The 22,065-nt window shown below is 45.1% G+C and overlaps 1 protein-coding gene across 1 annotated transcript; it reads right to left on the bottom strand.

Moving 5' to 3' along the window:
* Nucleotides 1-11,296: 11,296 nt before the first annotated feature.
* On the bottom strand, nt 11,297-19,711 carry IL10RA (interleukin 10 receptor subunit alpha). Its single transcript, XM_075278468.1, has 7 exons — nt 19,628-19,711; nt 16,721-16,841; nt 14,667-14,839; nt 14,089-14,258; nt 13,462-13,609; nt 12,585-12,709; nt 11,297-12,047 (listed from the first exon to the last, which is right to left on the bottom strand). The coding sequence occupies exons 1-7, from the start codon at nt 19,704-19,706 to the stop codon at nt 11,328-11,330; spliced, it is 1,536 nt and encodes a 511-aa protein (XP_075134569.1). The 5' UTR covers nt 19,707-19,711; the 3' UTR covers nt 11,297-11,327.
* Between the last annotated feature and the right edge of the window lie 2,354 nt (nt 19,712-22,065).

Raw genomic sequence — 22,065 nt, 5'->3', positions numbered from 1 at the left:
CCCTCCACCATGAATTGGTCCAAACTGGGTTTTTTAGAGGCTCCCTCCACCATGAATTTGCCCAAACTGGGCTGTTTAGAGGCTCCCTCCACCATGAATTTGCCCAAACTGGGCTGGTTAGAGGCTCCCTCCACCATGAATTGGTCCAAACTGGGGTTTTTAGAGGCTCCCTCCACCATGAATTGGTCCAAACTTGGCTGTTTAGAGGCTCCCTCCACCATGAATTGGTCCAAACTGGGGTGGTTAGAGGCTCCCTCCACCATTAATTGGTCCAAACTGGGCTGGTTAGAGGCTCCCTCCACCATTAATTGGTCCAAACTGGGCTGGTTAGAGGCTCCCTCCACCATGAATTTGCCCAAACTGGGCTGTTTAGAGGCTCCCTCCACCATGAATTTGCCCAAACTGGGCTGTTTAGAGGCTCCCTCCACCATGAATTGGTCCAAACTGGGTTTTTTAGAGGCTCCCTCCACCATGAATTGGTCCAAACTGGGCTGGTTAGAGGCTCCCTCCACCATGAATTGGTCCAAACTGGGGTGGTTAGAGGCTCCCTCCACCATTAATTGGTCCAAACTGGGCTGGTTAGAGGCTCCCTCCACCATTAATTGGTCCAAACTGGGCTGGTTAGAGGCTCCCTCCACCATTAATTGGTCCAAACTGGGCTGGTTAGAGGCTCCCTCCACCATGAATTTGCCCAAACTGGGCTGTTTAGAGGCTCCCTCCACCATGAATTTGCCCAAACTGGGCTGGTTAGAGGCTCCCTCCACCATGAATTGGTCCAAACTGGGGTTTTTAGAGGCTCCCTCCACCATGAATTTGCCCAAACTGGGCTGGTTAGAGGCTCCCTCCACCATGAATTGGTCCAAACTGGGTTTTTTAGAGGCTCCCTCCACCATGAATTGGTCCAAACTGGGCTGGTTAGAGGCTCCCTCCACCATGAATTGGTCCAAACTGGGGTGGTTAGAGGCTCCCTCCACCATTAATTGGTCCAAACTGGGCTGGTTAGAGGCTCCCTCCACCATGAATTGGTCCAAACGGGTTTTTAGAGGCTCCCTTCACCATGAATTGGTCCAAACTTGGCTGTTTAGAGGCTCCCTCCACCATGAATTGGTCCAAACTTGGCTGTTTAGAGGCTCCCTCCACCATGAATTGGTCCAAACTGGGTTTTTTAGAGGCTCCCTCCACCATGAATTTGCCCAAACTGGGCTGTTTAGAGGCTCCCTCCACCATGAATTTGCCCAAACTGGGCTGGTTAGAGGCTCCCTCCACCATGAATTGGTCCAAACTGGGGTTTTTAGAGGCTCCCTCCACCATGAATTGGTCCAAACTTGGCTGTTTAGAGGCTCCCTCCACCATGAATTGGTCCAAACTGGGGTGGTTAGAGGCTCCCTCCACCATTAATTGGTCCAAACTGGGCTGGTTAGAGGCTCCCTCCACCATTAATTGGTCCAAACTGGGCTGGTTAGAGGCTCCCTCCACCATGAATTTGCCCAAACTGGGCTGGTTAGAGGCTCCCTCCACCATGAATTGGTCCAAACTGGGGTGGTTAGAGGCTCCCTCCACCATTAATTGGTCCAAACTGGGCTGGTTAGAGGCTCCCTCCACCATTAATTGGTCCAAACTGGGCTGGTTAGAGGCTCCCTCCACCATTAATTGGTCCAAACTGGGCTGGTCAGAGGCTCCCTCCACCATGAATTTGCCCAAACTGGGCTGTTTAGAGGCTCCCTCCACCATGAATTTGCCCAAACTGGGCTGGTTAGAGGCTCCCTCCACCATGAATTGGTCCAAACGGGTTTTTAGAGGCTCCCTTCACCATGAATTGGTCCAAACTTGGCTGTTTAGAGGCTCCCTCCACCATGAATTGGTCCAAACTTGGCTGTTTAGAGGCTCCCTCCACCATGAATTGGTCCAAACTGGGTTTTTTAGAGGCTCCCTCCACCATGAATTTGCCCAAACTGGGCTGTTTAGAGGCTCCCTCCACCATGAATTTGCCCAAACTGGGCTGGTTAGAGGCTCCCTCCACCATGAATTGGTCCAAACTGGGGTTTTTAGAGGCTCCCTCCACCATGAATTGGTCCAAACTTGGCTGTTTAGAGGCTCCCTCCACCATGAATTGGTCCAAACTGGGGTGGTTAGAGGCTCCCTCCACCATTAATTGGTCCAAACTGGGCTGGTTAGAGGCTCCCTCCACCATTAATTGGTCCAAACTGGGCTGGTTAGAGGCTCCCTCCACCATGAATTTGCCCAAACTGGGCTGTTTAGAGGCTCCCTCCACCATGAATTTGCCCAAACTGGGCTGTTTAGAGGCTCCCTCCACCATGAATTGGTCCAAACTGGGTTTTTTAGAGGCTCCCTCCACCATGAATTGGTCCAAACTGGGCTGGTTAGAGGCTCCCTCCACCATGAATTGGTCCAAACTGGGGTGGTTAGAGGCTCCCTCCACCATTAATTGGTCCAAACTGGGCTGGTTAGAGGCTCCCTCCACCATTAATTGGTCCAAACTGGGCTGGTTAGAGGCTCCCTCCACCATGAATTTGCCCAAACTGGGCTGTTTAGAGGCTCCCTCCACCATGAATTTGCCCAAACTGGGCTGGTTAGAGGCTCCCTCCACCATGAATTGGTCCAAACTGGGGTTTTTAGAGGCTCCCTCCACCATGAATTGGTCCAAACTTGGCTGTTTAGAGGCTCCCTCCACCATGAATTGGTCCAAACTGGGGTGGTTAGAGGCTCCCTCCACCATTAATTGGTCCAAACTGGGCTGGTTAGAGGCTCCCTCCACCATTAATTGGTCCAAACTGGGCTGGTTAGAGGCTCCCTCCACCATGAATTTGCCCAAACTGGGCTGGTTAGAGGCTCCCTCCACCATGAATTGGTCCAAACTGGGGTGGTTAGAGGCTCCCTCCACCATTAATTGGTCCAAACTGGGCTGGTTAGAGGCTCCCTCCACCATTAATTGGTCCAAACTGGGCTGGTTAGAGGCTCCCTCCACCATTAATTGGTCCAAACTGGGCTGGTTAGAGGCTCCCTCCACCATGAATTTGCCCAAACTGGGCTGTTTAGAGGCTCCCTCCACCATGAATTTGCCCAAACTGGGCTGGTTAGAGGCTCCCTCCACCATGAATTTGCCCAAACTGGGCTGGTTAGAGGCTCCCTCCACCATGAATTGGTCCAAACTGGGGTTTTTAGAGGCTCCCTCCACCATGAATTGGTCCAAACTTGGCTGTTTAGAGGCTCCCTCCACCATGAATTGGTCCAAACTGGGGTGGTTAGAGGCTCCCTCCACCATTAATTGGTCCAAACTGGGCTGGTTAGAGGCTCCCTCCACCATTAATTGGTCCAAACTGGGCTGGTTAGAGGCTCCCTCCACCATGAATTTGCCCAAACTGGGCTGTTTAGAGGCTCCCTTCACCATGAATTTGCCCAAACTGGGCTGTTTAGAGGCTCCCTCCACCATGAATTGGTCCAAACTGGGTTTTTTAGAGGCTCCCTCCACCATGAATTGGTCCAAACTGGGCTGGTTAGAGGCTCCCTCCACCATGAATTGGTCCAAACTGGGGTGGTTAGAGGCTCCCTCCACCATTAATTGGTCCAAACTGGGCTGGTTAGAGGCTCCCTCCACCATTAATTGGTCCAAACTGGGCTGGTTAGAGGCTCCCTCCACCATGAATTTGCCCAAACTGGGCTGTTTAGAGGCTCCCTCCACCATGAATTTGCCCAAACTGGGCTGGTTAGAGGCTCCCTCCACCATGAATTGGTCCAAACTGGGGTTTTTAGAGGCTCCCTCCACCATGAATTGGTCCAAACTTGGCTGTTTAGAGGCTCCCTCCACCATGAATTGGTCCAAACTGGGGTGGTTAGAGGCTCCCTCCACCATTAATTGGTCCAAACTTGGCTGTTTAGAGGCTCCCTCCACCATGAATTGGTCCAAACTGGGTTTTTTAGAGGCTCCCTCCACCATGAATTTGCCCAAACTGGGCTGTTTAGAGGCTCCCTCCACCATGAATTTGCCCAAACTGGGCTGGTTAGAGGCTCCCTCCACCATGAATTGGTCCAAACTGGGGTTTTTAGAGGCTCCCTCCACCATGAATTGGTCCAAACTTGGCTGTTTAGAGGCTCCCTCCACCATGAATTGGTCCAAACTGGGGTGGTTAGAGGCTCCCTCCACCATTAATTGGTCCAAACTGGGCTGGTTAGAGGCTCCCTCCACCATGAATTTGCCCAAACTGGGCTGTTTAGAGGCTCCCTCCACCATGAATTTGCCCAAACTGGGCTGGTTAGAGGCTCCCTCCACCATGAATTGGTCCAAACGGGTTTTTAGAGGCTCCCTTCACCATGAATTGGTCCAAACTTGGCTGTTTAGAGGCTCCCTCCACCATGAATTGGTCCAAACTGGGTTTTTTAGAGGCTCCCTCCACCATGAATTTGCCCAAACTGGGCTGTTTAGAGGCTCCCTCCACCATGAATTTGCCCAAACTGGGCTGGTTAGAGGCTCCCTCCACCATGAATTGGTCCAAACTGGGGTTTTTAGAGGCTCCCTCCACCATGAATTGGTCCAAACTTGGCTGTTTAGAGGCTCCCTCCACCATGAATTGGTCCAAACTGGGGTGGTTAGAGGCTCCCTCCACCATTAATTGGTCCAAACTGGGCTGGTTAGAGGCTCCCTCCACCATGAATTTGCCCAAACTGGGCTGGTTAGAGGCTCCCTCCACCATGAATTGGTCCAAACGGGTTTTTAGAGGCTCCCTTCACCATGAATTGGTCCAAACTTGGCTGTTTAGAGGCTCCCTCCACCATGAATTGGTCCAAACTGGGCTGGTTAGAGGCTCCCTCCACCATTAATTGGTCCAAACTGGGCTGGTTAGAGGCTCCCTCCACCATGAATTTGCCCAAACTGGGCTGTTTAGAGGCTCCCTCCACCATGAATTTGCCCAAACTGGGCTGTTTAGAGGCTCCCTCCACCATGAATTGGTCCAAACTGGGTTTTTTAGAGGCTCCCTCCACCATGAATTGGTCCAAACTGGGCTGGTTAGAGGCTCCCTCCACCATGAATTGGTCCAAACTGGGGTGGTTAGAGGCTCCCTCCACCATTAATTGGTCCAAACTGGGCTGGTTAGAGGCTCCCTCCACCATTAATTGGTCCAAACTGGGCTGGTTAGAGGCTCCCTCCACCATTAATTGGTCCAAACTGGGCTGGTTAGAGGCTCCCTCCACCATGAATTTGCCCAAACTGGGCTGTTTAGAGGCTCCCTCCACCATGAATTTGCCCAAACTGGGCTGGTTAGAGGCTCCCTCCACCATGAATTGGTCCAAACTGGGGTTTTTAGAGGCTCCCTCCACCATGAATTGGTCCAAACTTGGCTGTTTAGAGGCTCCCTCCACCATTAATTGGTCCAAACTGGGCTGGTTAGAGGCTCCCTCCACCATGAATTGGTCCAAACTGGGTTTTTTAGAGGCTCCCTCCACCATGAATTTGCCCAAACTGGGCTGTTTAGAGGCTCCCTCCACCATGAATTGGTCCAAACTGGGGTGGTTAGAGGCTCCCTCCACCATTAATTGGTCCAAACTGGGCTGGTTAGAGGCTCCCTCCACCATTAATTGGTCCAAACTGGGCTGGTTAGAGGCTCCCTCCACCATGAATTTGCCCAAACTGGGCTGGTTAGAGGCTCCCTCCACCATGAATTGGTCCAAACTGGGTTTTTTAGAGGCTCCCTCCACCATGAATTTGCCCAAACTGGGCTGGTTAGAGGCTCCCTCCACCATGAATTGGTCCAAACTGGGGTTTTTAGAGGCTCCCTCCACCATGAATTTGCCCAAACTCTGCTGGTTAGAGGCTCAATCCACCCTGATTTTCAAAACAAATGTTGGTGCCAACCTCAACTTACTACAAGGGCCAAATTCACTGCTGGTGACAAGCTCTCCTCACTGCAAGTGCCAAATACACATGTTTCAAGGTGTTTTCCTACTGTCAGAGAGGTGGTATTGAGTGTGTAAAGTGTGTAGTTGTTAGGCTGTGATGTTGGGGTAATAGAGGGTCTTTGGTGTGTTAGATGCCCCCAGACATGCTTCCCCTGCTGTCCCAGTGTCATTCCAGAGGTGTTGGCATCATTTCCTGGGGTGTCATAGTGGACTTGGTGACCCTCCAGACACGGATTTGGGTTTCCCCCTTAATGAGTATCTGTTCCCCATAGACTATAATGGGGTTCGAAACCCGTTCGAACACACGAACATTGAGCGGCTGTTCGAATCGAATTTCGAACCTCGAACATTTTAGTGTTCGCTCATCTCTAATACCTAATAAAACTGGGATAGCTACCGAATGGTGGCGAGGAGAAGACTGCTAAAGGTAGGAAAAGAATAGCCATTCTTAAGGCCATTCCTATGTGTTAGTCTTAAAAGAAAGCATGTGCTGCTGATAGACTGCAGGGAGAGGAGAACAATGCTTTCACTCTCCTGTCCTTCTGACTTAAAGAGGACCTTTCACCTCTTCTACCACATCTAGGTCTTTGCACCATTTAATAGCCGCTGCTCCACTGATTCTGTAACTATTGGAATTTCTTCTCTAGCCTCCGCCGTTCCTGAGCAATCAATGCTGTTAATTTTGGTGCTTGATAGACTATTTAAGGTCTGTGTTGTCAGGTGGGTGGATTCAGGCAAGATCAGGCAAGGTATGTGATAAAATGTATACACCTACCTGACAGGTGCAAATTAACAACAATGGTAATGGTGGAGCTAGAAAAAAAAAAATTAGCTGCGTCAGAATCAGTGGAGTGGCACCCATTACAAGGTGCTAAAGGAGTTGGTGGAGATAGTGAAAGGTCCTCTTTAAGAGAACACATTCGGCACTTAAAAGGCTTAGCGAGTTTCTGTTGTGCGGCTTATTGCAATTGACTACAGAATATGATTGTAGGTGGCCATTTGGACCTATTATAATACCAATGAAGTGTGGCATCATCTACTGGTGGGTTAATTTACAGAAAAATAGGTACTGGTACACAGAAAATTCACACAAGTAGACCCAATAGCCACTTCATGATCCTAAAATTAGCATTTGGAGACAGGTATGGGCGCGGAGAGTATATGTCCCATATACATCAATGAAAATGTGAATACATCCACGTACTCATCTCCTGTAATGGGTAAGCATTTCATCCTTCCATTATCCTGTACAAACCACACAAAGGAAAGGAGGTTTTGTAAGAAACTTATCTGCAAATGACATCAATGGTGTATGTCAGCTTAATCCAAAATGCAATGCAGTTCTGTGCAGAAACCACAAACCTAAGAAGCAGAGCGGATCTGTAAAACCTCCGAGACGATATCTTACGCAAAATACACCATTGATCTTATAGTTGTTATGTCAGAGGCGTCTAGTAATGGAAACCTCTGGGTGGTTCTTTAAAGCTATGGGCACAATATAGATTTGGATATTGGCAATAAATTCATCTTAAAAAATCATCTAGTTTTACCTTGACGTATCTATAAAATATTGACATGTAATTTTTGGGCTATTTTCCTTTTTAACATGAACCAGTCACCATCCTGTATGACATGAAAAAAAATTCTAGTGTTAAAGGGGCTTTGTGATCAAAGCAGTTATGCCCTATCTATAGGATAAGAGGTAAGTTACAGAACAGTGAGGTCCAACCACTCAGACCCCCATTGAGCAGGAGAATGGGGGTGCTTGAGGAATCTATTTTGTTCAATATATAGCAAGGAAAATACATCCATGCATTCCCTGCTGTAGCAGTCAAGGCTGGCCTACGACTGATTCACCAAGGAGTCCTAAATACTATATAGCGAGAGTTTTTCAAGATATGCAGGACTACTAATAACTTTAAGGGCTCATTCACACGGGGCAAGAGGGTGCGGATTTTGGCACTGAATCCACGTTAAAATCCGACTCCTCATAATAGAGGTCTATATAGCCCACTAGCTTACTTTTTTCTGTCAGCGGTATGTTTCCACTCACAGAAAAATAGAAGCGAGCTGCCCTTTCTTCAGGCGGATTCCGCGGCTCTTCAGCCCTGGCGTCCACCTCGCGGCAGCACCCTCTGCATACCTCCCAACCGTCCCGATTTCCGCGGGACATTCCCGATTTCGGTGACGTGTCCCGCGGTCCTGGTTGGAGGGAGGTATGTCCCGATTTCAACTCAGATCTGCGTCCAGAGTTGAACACATACGCGGCTAAAGCAAGGAGCTGACACAGGTCAGCTCCTTGCTTCGCCACCTACTGGCTGTGTAGACGTGGGGGGAGAGAGAGAGGAGAGAGGAGAGAGGAGAGAGGAGAGAGGAGAGAGGAGAGAGGAGAGGGAGAGAGAGAGAGAGAGAGAGAGAGAGAGAGAGATTATGCAGATTAGATTTCCGTTCAGGGGGTCCCCAAGCGGACTCCCCAAATGGAAACCCATGCGCAGATGTGACCCAGGCCTTAGGTTACAGTATGCTCCAATAACAATGGAGCCAGTGCTCCTAACCATAATGGCCCAAGGGCAAGTCCGGATCAGTGATCTGTTGGAATAGACACATCACCTACAGGACTAAATATGGGACATTTAGGATGCAAACCGCTCCTCATCAAAAACTAGGATGCACCCCATCACTGAAGTACATTGTAGCACAGTAACCACACATCGAGGTGGCAGACATATGTCAAACATCTTTGGCAAGCGTCTAAATGATTTACGTCTGAAAGCCTTCTTTTTGTCAGTCCTGAAAAGCGTTGGCTGCTATGCTTTTCAAAACAGGAAACCACAATTTTTTTTTACATTTCTCTACAAGGCAGACAGTATTTTTCCATAGGTATCTAATATAACCATTTGAAGGGTTTGTGTCAGGGTAGACATTGGTGGCATGTCACTAGGCGGTTGTATTCCTGCGAACCGCACCAGTCATTGCAGTGACGCGGCAGTAGAAATTTTCAAGCTTCCTCATGAATAGCCATTGACTATAAGGGGCTAACCTTAATTGCATTACAATGTCAAATGGTAAAAAAAAAAAAAAAAAAACTTACCGCACTTAAGTGTTCCAGTATTACTGTATTATACTGCATGGAAGACATTAGCCAAGTTTTTTTTTATAATTTATTATAAAAATGAAGAAGAAAGAATCGGACCAATACATATGTATGTACAATGATCAAGTATTCTAAAAATATATACAAATAAATATATATATACATACTAGTGTGCATACTGATAGCGTATTGTGATCTAGGAGGATACACAGGCCCACAACATAGACAACTTTCTATATCTATCAGTACTGATGTGAGTAATGGCAATCTCTTCACAGCTCTGTAGAAAATGTTGGTATTATAAAAATTAATAAAAAGTTTTTTAAAAAATGACATAATACGCAGAAGTACGGTATATCACTTGTATTAGGGTTAAACAGCTGTGTAGTGCAAGATTATACGTTAATATAAGGCTTATGTTAAAACATAACGTGCAAGAAATTTTGCTGTTTTGGCCAAACTTTAGGCGCCAGGTGTATGTGCACTTATATAGCGCAGTCCTTGTAGATGAAAGTGCAAATACAGACTCACGTCATTTTTTTCACATTAACTCTTTTATGACCCTATTTAGGAACAAGTAACAATAATGGACTGTCAGTCGTGTGTATTGTATTCCTTCATTAAGCCAAGATGTAGTTCTATAGACTAAATATAATACTGTTCTGTGGTGACAAGTTAAAGGGGAACTATCTAAAGCACCTGATCTGCCAGTATTACACTGTCTACAAATAAGTATTTGGACACCCAGTAAAGTTCTGCGGAGGTGGAGTTATGGTCTGGGGGTGTTTCTCCTGGTATGGACTGGGACCCTTGGTCCCAGTGCATGATAAACTCAACGCCGACACCTATTGCACTATTTTAGATAACAGTGTGCTTCCTACATTATGGCGGTTCTATGGGTCGGACCAATGTTACTTCCAGGGTGACAACGCCAGCTGTCATGTAGCGAGGTCTACCATGGCTTGGTACAGTGACAATCAGGTTGGACTGGCCTGCCCAGAGCCCAGACTTGAACCCTATCGAGCACCTTTGGGATGAGTTGGATCACCGAACTAAGGGGTGCAGCAGCCGTCCAAAATCGGTGAAAGAACTTACCTGTCTTCTCCAAGTCAAATGGAATAAAATACCACTAGCCGAAATACAAGGACTTGCGGAAAGCATGCGGAAGGTTGAGGCTGTTATTTCCGCTCGTGCCGCTCGGACCACTGGTTTCCAACTACTTATTGGTAGACAGTGTATGTTACAGAGCAGGAGGGGTGGTCCTATTTGGTGAACACCACCCACTGGACTCCTAAGCCTAGAAAAGGCAAACATCAATATATAGTCATACTGAATCTTTCCCCACAAATCTATATATCAATCTGCTCATCTCCTCTGGCTCTATAACATGCTGCCAATATAGCGGATATTTTCATAGGGACAGGTTACCTTCAAGATATAAAATAGGCTAATACTGTTATACGGTGGTAATGAAATGTAAATAAAGCTACATCGGCTTTATAAATAGGGTTTCCAGGCCAACTTTTTACAAACTAGTAATATTCCAATTATTACTGTCTGACGCTAAATATTCTTTCCACCTCTCACACCTTCCACTAATCCCTTACAACCTTCAGGTGCTTTCTTATTTAGTTCCCTGGTCTATATGTTTATAGATATAGCTGTTAGGGAATAGCAGATGATAATTCCCCAGAAGCTGCTGGTGAACCCTGGAGGGAGGGGCACAAGGGACAGTGAGCCCTAAACTGAAGCCCCCCACTTTCCCTTCCTATTGCCAGACCCTATCCTAGGTGATAGGCGACAACCACGAGGACAAACCCTCCCTGAATACGTGAAACACAAAACGCAGACAAGACGCACAACAACAAAGGGAAGGTCAGCTAGCCAGGGTTCGGTAACAAGAGAGCGATGCAGTGCCAAATCGGAGTCAAGAGAATAGTCAGTAAGAAGCCAGAGGTCAAGGATAAGAATACAAGTAAATAACAGCAAGCGATACCAGAAAGCAAGGGCAATAACCGGCACCAGTGTGACTGTGAGCCAAGACTAAATAGGGAAGGAAGAACCCGCCCAGAACCTGACAGGAAGAAAAGCTGTCAATCACAGGCAAGACAGATAAACCACTTAATGAACAGAGGCAACCTTGGCAGAAGACGGGTGTGGTGCAAATCCAATTAAGGACAGAGCCGTGTTCACACAGTGCAACTAAAAACCTTAAGCAAATTGTCAAACTGCACACGCCTCCGGCGCCGCAGCATGCGAGCAGAGGGTGGCGCAGAGGCCCGAACAGGCAGAGATGTTACAATAGCACTAACACAAAAAATCAGGATCTAGTGTCTAGGATCTCCACATCTCCCAGGGATGGTGCACTGGCTTCTATATCCCATAGTACCCGGCTAAAAGGGCTGAAAGCTACTGTAAGTGGTATATTAGTCTGAAATGTTTCTGGGACCTGAATCCATGGCTCTTGGAATAAGTCCATTTGGTCCTTGCATAGCGTCTCTGGCCTTTGTGACAAGTAGTCTTTAGTTTGTATTTGCCACGGATTCTCCATTTCTTGATCTTCATTGGAGTTTTGATTCTTCTCTGGTTCTAATTGTTTCAGGTAGCCCTGTCGCACATTAACCACTATTTCCTCTCCACAGTCATCACAACTCTGTGTGTTTCCTCTATACGGAGTATCATTATGGCTGCTCGTACGCTTCAAGGTTGGGGAACCTGTAGATAGGCTGATACCACTGTCTTCTCCTTGGACACTTCTGTTGGGGATTTCTTCTTGTACGGAAAACAACTCAGAATTTGCCTTTGGCTCGGTTACATCTTTTTCCTCTGGAGAGCTCTCAAAAGACATTGGGCAAGGTTTTAATATGGTGTTTACGAAGAGTTGACTTCCAAAGCCACTGTCTGCACTGCTACGCATGGGGGAATCTCTAGGCTCGGCCATCAGATGATCTTTGAAGCCAATTTCCCAACATAGGGTCGTTTCAATAACAGGAGAGGCAGGTTTATCCATCCAGGACCAACTTCTTTGAATGAGAGACTTCTGGAGAACATACATAATTTTAGCGTTTAGATGCAAAGTAACATAAAATATATAAGGGACACATTCTTATCAATATGTCTCAGGTATAAAACCTGATAGAGGACTTGTATCTGCCTATGGCCCTTCACCAAACCAGCCAACTGGAGAGCCATATACTAGACTGGAGAATCTGGTAATGTCTATGGGGCTATTTGGGCTCCCCCTTTAGAGTAGAAGTTTTGTTCATATATTCACAATGCTACAGGGTCAATGCACAAGGTATTTTAGATTATGTTGTAGAGTATATATACAGTATAATAGCTAAGCAAAGAGGGAGAAAGCTGTCTATCAGGCCAACCAGGTGGGGAGAAAGCAGAGCAGGACCACCCACCTCACACTGCTCTCTATACCTAGTACGGGAATCTGTCAGTATTTCGTGATGCTCTTGGTAAATACTGACAAGATCCAAAGTGTAACCTTCCAACAATTTTGACAATTTTTCCCATTTCTGAATAAAATTATGTATATTTGGAACTAATTTGTCTTCCATCAACTTACCAGTGTTTTAGGGGTCGTCACAACTCCTCGCACATACAGACAGATGAATAAATTGACACAGATCAATAGGACCAAAAAGCTCAAGAAGCAGACCGCCAGGATCAGAAGAGTAACGTTGGACAGCCCTGGGATGACATAAGCAGATATGGATGTCAGTAAACGGGACAAATGGGAAAATATACAGACAAAATATAAAGATATATAAATATATAAAGTCCTTACAATAAACCATAATTCATACTATATCTTTGTACATTACTTCTTCTACTATGATTTCCAAAGTAACTAGACCAGATAATGCATATATAATATAGACACATACCCCGATCTCTGCCCAGCTAATGATATTGGTTAGTAATTAGTGAATTACTAAAGATAATGTTGGCCATACACCTTCAATAACCGTTCACATTACCTGCCCCTATATACGCATGCTTGGTTTGACTAAGAGTGCATGTGCTTTCAATAGGCTGCTGAAAATAAGCAACGACCAGACACCTCTGTTGGTGGAATATCTTCCATTACTTCCTTCTACATCAACCTAGACCACCATACACAGATTAATTCCCCCATACACTTTAGATCAGTGTCAGCCCATATCATTGAGAAGTCCTCCTGACTCTTCCCGATCAGAGATGTTGAGGATGTTCACCTGGTCCGTTTGGTTATGACTAGAGATAAGCTACACCCAGAGATGTCTGACTTAGGTTTTCTTTCTGTCTCCCCATTCACTTGGACAAACCAAACATGTATGTGTACACAGAAATTGGGAGCCATTGCTGCCATTTGGCCAACAGTGATCTATGGTTTATGGTCACCTTAAGCCAGTCCATCATCAACATTTCTCTTTATGTATGGGCACGTAACATTGTCTTACCTTGTTCCGGGAGATATATGCAGCTTTCTGGAGATGCTTCTCCAATGTTTGTGCGTGATTCTATCGATGGCTGGACACTCAAGCAATATTCATTTGATCCAGTAAGGCCTGTAATACTGAAACTTTCTGTATCTTTCACCTGCAGAAACTAAAAAGAACAAGACTAAGGAGCTAAAAACCACATTACCCCAACATATGACCTTTATGAGTTGTGTGACTATATCAGTGCATGTCCTACAATAGAACATGTGATATATAGAAAGTAGACTCTAGTGAGACTTCAGTTTTTAATGGTTTGCTGTACGTCCTGTGCACAGAGGTTTCGGGGGTGTGACAATAATTGAGAAGATCGTGAGAGCTTCTTACTGTTAATAACATACTTCCTATTACTGAAGTGCAGAAGACCAAAGTTCATCTCGTACATGCTACAGGGCTTTGAACTCAAGGCCTTGGTAAGACTAGGATCTAGCCAGTTGATGGAATGTTTCTGGCCAAACATCAAGTCAATGTGTATTTTTGGTCAGACTTTACGGAGAGTGTTTCACCAGAACTCAGTATATCAGCATATCCTAAATGTAGCCATATCTTACCACCCTTGTACCCACACACATATTTGCAGCCTCTTACCGTGTGATTATCTTTGGTTCGCCGGATTAGTACATTATATATGCGATTAAACGGGAAATAATCCTTGAAGTCACAAGTCACATTGCCTTTCGTGATCTTGGCTAAAGTAAGCTCAACATTTATTGAAGATCCATCCACTTCAAACACTGCAGATGGTGGAGGAAGGATGACTGTGTGAAAATCAGATGGTGAGTATATATGTCACATACAAACTCTACAAGAGCCTACTAACAGACGTAGGAAACGGAAGAAACACAATGTCTATAGATGTCTGAATGTCTACTTCTCTGATTATATTAGCGCCCCAAGCCTTCCTTACGCTAAGTTCGGGTTCACATGTGTACCCAAAAGATGGAGAGCCCATCCGCTAAAAAATCGGTTACCCGTGGACCCCATGTATTACAATGGGGTTATACTAGGTGTCCATTGGGTTTCAGGACTTTGAATCTGCCAATTTTAGATGGAATCCTACGGAGACTCCAATGCAGATGTGAACCGAGCCTTACAGGTCAGTAGTCACGGCATAACTTACAGACAATATTCACCAGCCTACAAATAAAACCCATAGAATTATTCACCTTCTTTAAAGGTGTGTCGTGTTGATCGAGACCAAGAGGAAGTCTTGTTTCCAAGAACACTTCTGACTCTTCCAATATAACCTAAACTCTTTGGCAAGGTCTCCACGGTGAGATCACATGACTGGTTGCTTATCAAGTGACAATGAGGGACAGATGTCCAGTTGGAGCCATAACTAAAAGAGAACAGTAAAATAAGATGAAATCTACCACTTATAGAACAAAGCATGGAAGCTGGGAGTAAAATGTCTATACTGTGTGGTAGATACTGCCAATTTTATTAGTATTCAGTAACTCACAGTGGCATAACTAGGAATGGGGGGCCCCATGGTGAATTGAATATAATGATAGTGTTTGAGGGGATTGCGGGCCCATGCCCTTACTTGCCGATCCCGGCTCCTGCTCTTAGCTGTCTCTGCAGAAGGGAAAGCGCCGGTGGCCGTGAGCAGGAGCCAAGATTGGTAAGTAAACAGGGCCCGTTACCTGCTGGAGGTACTCCAGCAGATAGTGGCCTATTAAAAAAAAAAAAAAAACTTGCAGTGTTAGCTGCTGCAGCCGGGCCCCCAGATGTTGCGGGCCTTGTGGCACCCACTACTGCTGCTACCCCAAGTAGTTATACACCCCTGGTAACTCCTATGCCTAAGACTTATGTTTTTGAGCTTTTCAATTCTTATTGTCCAAAATTTTATAATGTTTGTAAATCAGTTATTGGAAATCAGGTTTTTTGGGATAGCAGTTTCGATGGCCTATCCTTAAGATAGGTCATCAATATCAGACCTGTGGTGATCTGACACCTTGGACCGCCACAGATCAGCTGATTGTAGAGACGTGCGTTTGGGTGAGCACTGTGGCCTTTTCACAGAATACCAAGCTCATTGCTGAACATTGCGTAGGAGCTGCACTTGGTATTGCAGCACAACTTTCAGGATGTGTGAATAATGATGCGGTACTGTCATTTTGAGCACCTGAACTTCCACCTATCAGACAGGGCCGTAACTTCCGGGGTAGCAGCCGTAGCAGCTACCCCGGCAGGCTTCGGGCCTACTTGTGTGACATCCCTGACATCACATGACCGTGGCCTGCGGCCTTAAACGTCGAGACGCAGGCCTCGGGTCACATGACATCCCGTACGTCATATGGCCAACATCAGCGGGGAGTGCAGAGGAGCCAAGGATAGGTAAGTAACAATGTTTTTTATGTTTATATCCCCCTTAGGTCTCTGATTATTATACTCTGGGTCTGAAAAGACCCTAGAGTATAATAATTGTTCATGGGTGTCCACAATGGAGCATAACACTGTGTACAGGGGCCACTAGGAGAATAATACTGTGCAGGGGCCACTATGGGGCATAATAGTGTGCGCAGGAATGTAGGGGGGTCAGTCGGTCGGGGTCTTAGATGCCAGCTGGGGAGGCCCCCATGTCAAAAGTTTGCACGGGGGCCCCACCATTCCTAGTTACGCCACTGCTATCAGATATTGATGACGTGGAAGGATCCAAACATTAAACAACACAAACATGTTGGAAGCGGACACCACAGTACAAAACGTAAATTACTAAAGGGTGCCCCAAAGTAAGATTATATAAATAATAGTAGCAGGACAGATGCCTTATGTGAAATCCTCCGGTGAGGGACGATGCTTGTTAGGAATCCTTTCCCAATTCTATCATTTATATCTTTTTCATCTAGTACTTTATATCTGTCGCTTCTGGCATTTATCACATTTTCTATTTTCTGCTCTATATTTTTTCACTTTTGCAATTTTCTGGTTCATTCACAGGTTTTGTGCATTCTTTATATGACACATCGCATGTTAGCTTTTATTACCAGATTAGGGACCGTGATAGTTTGCATTCGTTACATTGGCATATTGATGCCCTAGAGATATTATATTTTTATAGATCTTTGCCACATAGGGCAATTAACTTCTGACAAATCTCGTAATGTACAATACCATCGTCCACTCAATGACTTTTTGAGACTGTGCGTTGTGCAGAGGTTGTATTTGCATTCTTGTATCATGCTACACATAAGATTACATACTCTCTATGTCTTACCTTGTATACTGAATTTCATATAAAACGCCATCTATATTGCTTTTGTCGTGGTCCCAGATTAAAACGTGTTCAAAAAATCCTGTTTGAAAGGTGACATTTTCAGGTGATGTGATATCATCTCCTGGGGAAAAAAGTCTGTGTTTTAACCTCAGAATATACAATGTACATAGTCTGACTATTTTTTTGCATATTTCTTAATGATAAGATTTACTCACCATTAAGGCTAAAGCCCCACGTAGCGTCCCATAGCAAAAAAGTGCCGCAGGAAAAACTGTGGCGATGACGCATTGCGGTTTTTCCTTCAGCGACTCACAGAAAGTCCCCAGAGGTTTCCTCAGCGGACCTTCTGTTTCAATTATACCTATAGGGAAACCGCTGGTGTTTCAGTAGGTATATTGATTCCAAAAACTGCAACGGTTTTGGAAATCGACGCATGTTTGCAGTGCATTTTTTCTGGCACTGTGGGGATGGGATTCTCTAGAATACCATCCACCTTCCTGTGACTGTAATATGCCGCATCTTTTTCTGCGGCGTTTACACCGCGGCCCAACCACGGTGTTTACGCCACCTGGGGCCCCAACCTTTAAGGATTTCCCCACAATCAGCCCTTATTGTCAATGCACAACTGTATGACAGTTATAAAGTTTCCTGATATAACCCTGGTATAAACAGTCACATGCTTAGGGTGCTTTCACACCTGCGCCCGGTGTCCAGTTTGTGCAATCCGTCCGGTTTCCATCTCCTGCCCCGCGAAACTGAATGGGAGACGGAAACCCGGCGGTCAGTTTTCAAACAAATTCACTTCAATGGGTTTGCAAAAGTGGCCACCTGTGTGCGCTTTCTGCCTGTCTGCGGGAAAACCGTTTTTTTAACCAGACACAAAGTCCTGCATGAACAACTTTGTGTCCAGCTAAAAAAAGACAGAAAATGCACACAGGCATTTTCAAATGGGTTTGAAAACTGACCGCCGGGTTTCCATCTCCTGTCCAGTTTCACTGGAACTGAAGACGGAAACTGGCCAGATTGCACAAACTGGACACCAGACGCAGGTTTGAAAGTGCCCTTATCCATACCGTATAGTGCAGTCTGCAACCTTATCAGTTTTAACCACAAGACCACCATCATATAAATGTTTCAATAATATATTTTACAGAAATTCCACAAAAATCTTTTTTTTAAAATTTCTTTAATGTAGATTGTGAGCCCCATATAGAGATCACAATGTACGTTTTTTTTCCCTAGCTGTATGTCTTTGGAATATGGGATGTAAATCCACGCAAACACAGGGAGAATATACAAACTCCTTGCAGATGTTTTTTTTCCCTTGGCAGGATTGAGCCTAGGGCTCCAGCGCTACAAGGCTGCAGTGTTAACCACGGGGCCACTGGCCCCCAGAAATTCCACTAATATCTTAGTAGAACCCGGAAGAATTCTCTAAAGGGGTTCTCTAGAGGAGACTTTTTGTTTCCAGAGAGCTCAAAATGGCAGAGAAAAATAAATTATATAGCAATTCTCACCAATTTCTCACCTTTCCAGTTTGAAGCTTCCCGGGTGACCCAATAATTCACGGTTACTCCTAATGCATAGGAAATGGAGCTCGTCTAATCACTGGCCACCATGTTGACCTGCCTGAGTCAGTGATTGGCTGAGCTGCATTTCCTATGTGTCGAGAGAGGTCGGGAAGTGGAGACCAGCAGGGCACCTGGGATATGTACAGTAGGTATTGCTTCTTTTAATTCTTATGCAATTCAGAGCTATTTGTTAAAAAAAATAACGCCTCCAGTTAACCTCTTTAACCTTCCTGTCATCATCTTCCAGCCTTCAGCTGATAAAGAACATTCTGTGACGACATTACACAACTTTACAGTAAGTTTCTATAGTCTATTCTGAGCACCATAGAAAGATTCAGAGGGAGAGGAAGCTGTGACAGAAACTTTCAACTTAAAGGAAATGATTGAGAACATATCATGAGACGTTACTTGTGGCTTTGTCAGTCTGGAAATGTATGTTTGCTGAATATACCATGGATGCCAATGACAGTCACAAGGACTTGGCTCACTACTCTTGTAATATCAGGTCTATTATAACAATGACATGTCGAATGATAAATGAAGTAGCATTAAAATCGGTTTTGCATGTCCTTAGGCAAAATTAAGGAAGTGTAAGTTGTAGGCCTGCGTCATCCATCCAGCATGGGGTTTTCCATCCATGTACTACCCAGCAGTATGTAATGATGACACTCATCTGAGTGATACGTTGCTGGTATTATATTCACTATTGTACTCTTCCATATGGTACAGTATACAACTTTAGGGAAATAATATACTGAAATTGCTAATATTTCAATGGTTTACATTTTCTGTTATTATCTTAATTTATTCATATATACAGGGCCAACCTATTTCACGGCAAATCGCCATCACTCATGTCCATCCCTGTCCTCACAATCTAGCTTCCAAAATAACCCATTGGCATGGTTTTGGAGCGTGGAAGGAGACCGAAGTACTAGGAGGGAACCTATATAACCACAAGGGAACATACAAACTATATGGTTTGTATATTTGGTCAAGACCCCAACCCCACAAGTCAGCACAAGTGCCTACATTTCCTCCCATCTTCAAGACATTCAATAATAACATTAAGTAAAATAGATACAATAGGATACAATAGTATATAATATGCATCAAACATCTTAGAAATATAGCATCTATCTATCTATCTATCTATCTATCTATCTATCTATCTATCTATCTATCATCTATCTATCTATCTATCTATCTATCTATCTATCTATCTATCCATCCATCCAACTATCATCAATCTCTTTCTCTCCATATCTGTCTAACAGCTGAAACTGTAACAGTCATCTGGCGTAATTAATTAATTAAGAAATCAGAATGTAATTACCTTCTGAGAGTGTAAGTAGACACAGGACAACCCTAAGGAATGGCCCACAGCCTAGCACGAAGAGACACAGCTTTGCCATAGAGCCCAAATACCATTGCTTAGTCATACAAATCTCATATGTCAAACTAAACTTATTAGCTCTGATACTTCCTCATTGTCCTCCACGCCTTGGAGGAGGTGTCCTGATGTCCCACGCAAGGAAATACCAGGGGATATTTTGCAGAGACTCCTGAGAGATGAACGAAACGCTTGCTAAATGAAAGTAATTTAAATATCTAACCACATCCTCCAAACTGTAAGAGGTTCTGTATATGCAGCTGTCTGGAAGATGGCGTCCATGATTTTATTACACGTTATACTGTATGAAGATATATAAGTACTAGGTCGCCTTTGCCAAGGAGTGCACACTAACCCCTTTGAGCACTGTTTCCTGACCTTTAAGACTCAGCCCATCTCTAGAATTTTTTTTTTCCCCAAAGACACCTCTACCAAATAATTTTTACCAAAAGACAAAAACCGTTCTAGTGACGCAGATAATGTTGCACGAAGGCGTGTGTTCATCCTCCCAACCAGAGTGTTGCAGCCCTCTGGTGAATTTTGCAAGATATCCTTGGGTGCCACAGCATCCCTGTCTGGAATCGATTCCCACAAAATATATGCACTCAATATATTTAGATTTGTGAGATTTGTGCACCCTTTTATTTGAGATCAATACTTAAAATATAGAGCAGGAGGAGCCTGAACCTGATCACGGCATGTCACTCTCTGAATTTGGGTCTTTGTGCTTTCAGCTGTCTGTTATCCATGGCTACCCCCAATGTGTTGCCCAAAGTACAAATTTTCCCACTTTTTAGCTAGTAAACCTGTCAGACAGTATTATTTTTGGTCTCCCATGGCATTAAACACTATAATAAGTAAAGTAAGTTGGGTATATGTCCTAAATTTTGGATGACAAACATAAGGACAAAATTTGCACTATTGCAAAGTTATATATGATAAGCCACACCTCTAACCTCACACATGCCACTATGACCATGCCCAATCCTGTACAGTTGCTTTATGCTCCCACACAGGGTAATGCCACCTTAGGGCCTCCATACAGTATAATGCACCTTCCGTATAGCCCCATACAGTAAAATGCAAAAAAATATGTAAAGTACACTCCAGTTCGGCTCTTGGACCAGGAGGATTTATGTTGTATAAAAACATTGAGCCTGCCTGTCTCTAAGACACCAGTAGCATGCTTAGGGGGTGAATGGTGGAGCAAGAGCTGTTGTCTTCCTGCTTCACCTTTGTGAAATGGACACATATAGAGCTGAAGCCTGAACATACCACCTGCCGTCCACAGGACTGGCCCACCAGTTCCGGAATGGTTGGATGCTATGGGGTTGAGCGGGTTTTCACCTTGTAAATAGTGCCCTACCAGTATCTGGATGTCTTTAAAAAGCCCATTCCCTACCCCCTTTTGCTACCATTCACTACCTTCTACTAGATTCAGAAGTATTACAGAGAGCTGTGGTTTGTGACTACAGCAGATACAATGCCTACAAGGGATCTGCAGTAATCTGAGACTTCTTGTCTCCTCATTGGTTCAGGCTGTTTCTCTTTCCCTCTACTTATAACATTGCCTCCCTCGATCTATCACAGGCTCAGCAGGCAGTTGGTACTTGGAAACTTGATTTCTCTTACATGGTCAGGATGGTGGACATCCAAGGGACAGACATTGAGATAGTCAAGTAACTAGGTGTGCTCCTCAGTAATAAGCTGGACTGGTCTGATCACTTGGAGGCGCTGCACAGAAAGGGGCACAGCAGCCTCTACCTGCTCAGGAGGCTGAGGGACTTTAGAATCCAGGGGCCACTTCTTAGGGCCTTTGGAGTTTGTGGTAGCATCAGCCATCTTCTTTGGAGTGATCTGCTGGGGGAGTAACAGACCAGCTAAGGACAGAAATAGACTTGACAGGCTGGTTAGAAGGGCCAGCTCTGGCCTGGGTGGGCCCTCTGGACCCAGTAGAGGTGGTGGATGATAAGGATACTGTCCGTGGTGAGCGCCATGCTGGAGAACAATTCCCATCCCATGTATGAGACCGTGATAGCACTGGGCAATACTGTCAGTGACCGACTGATTCACCCCAAGTGTGAGAAGGAGAGCTATCGGAGATCCTTCCTCCCAACTGCGGTCAGGCTGTATAATCTATATCAGGCTAAGCGAAGATCACTCCACACAGAGAACTAAATGATCCTGAAGTCTTTCTATTTCTTTTAGTTGCTATGTCTCCTAGTATCTTTACTATCTGCTATGAGCTTGTATATGTTCTTTCTTGTAATATATTATTGTATTATCCATGCTGCTGTAACACACTGAGTTTCCCCATGGTGGGACTATTAAAGGATTATCGTATCTTATCTAATACAGATTACTATCACTGCTTTCTTGGC

The sequence above is a fragment of the Leptodactylus fuscus genome, chromosome 6, assembly GCF_031893055.1.
Source record: "Leptodactylus fuscus isolate aLepFus1 chromosome 6, aLepFus1.hap2, whole genome shotgun sequence".
Lineage (NCBI taxonomy): Eukaryota > Metazoa > Chordata > Amphibia > Anura > Leptodactylidae > Leptodactylus > Leptodactylus fuscus.
This window is presented reverse-complemented; position numbering and strand designations above follow the sequence as displayed.

Excerpts from the sequence above, each read along its gene's own strand:
- IL10RA (XM_075278468.1), bottom strand. The coding sequence starts at position 19,706 with ATGGCAAAGCTGTGTCTCTTCGTGCTAGGCTGTGGGCCATTCCTTAGG. Across the intron at positions 16,842-19,627 it reads TCTACTTACACTCTCAGAAG|GAGATGATATCACATCACCT; the intron begins GTAATTACATTC and ends TTTTTTCCCCAG. Across the intron at positions 14,259-14,666 it reads ACGACACACCTTTAAAGAAG|TCATCCTTCCTCCACCATCT; the intron begins GTGAATAATTCT and ends ATTTTCACACAG.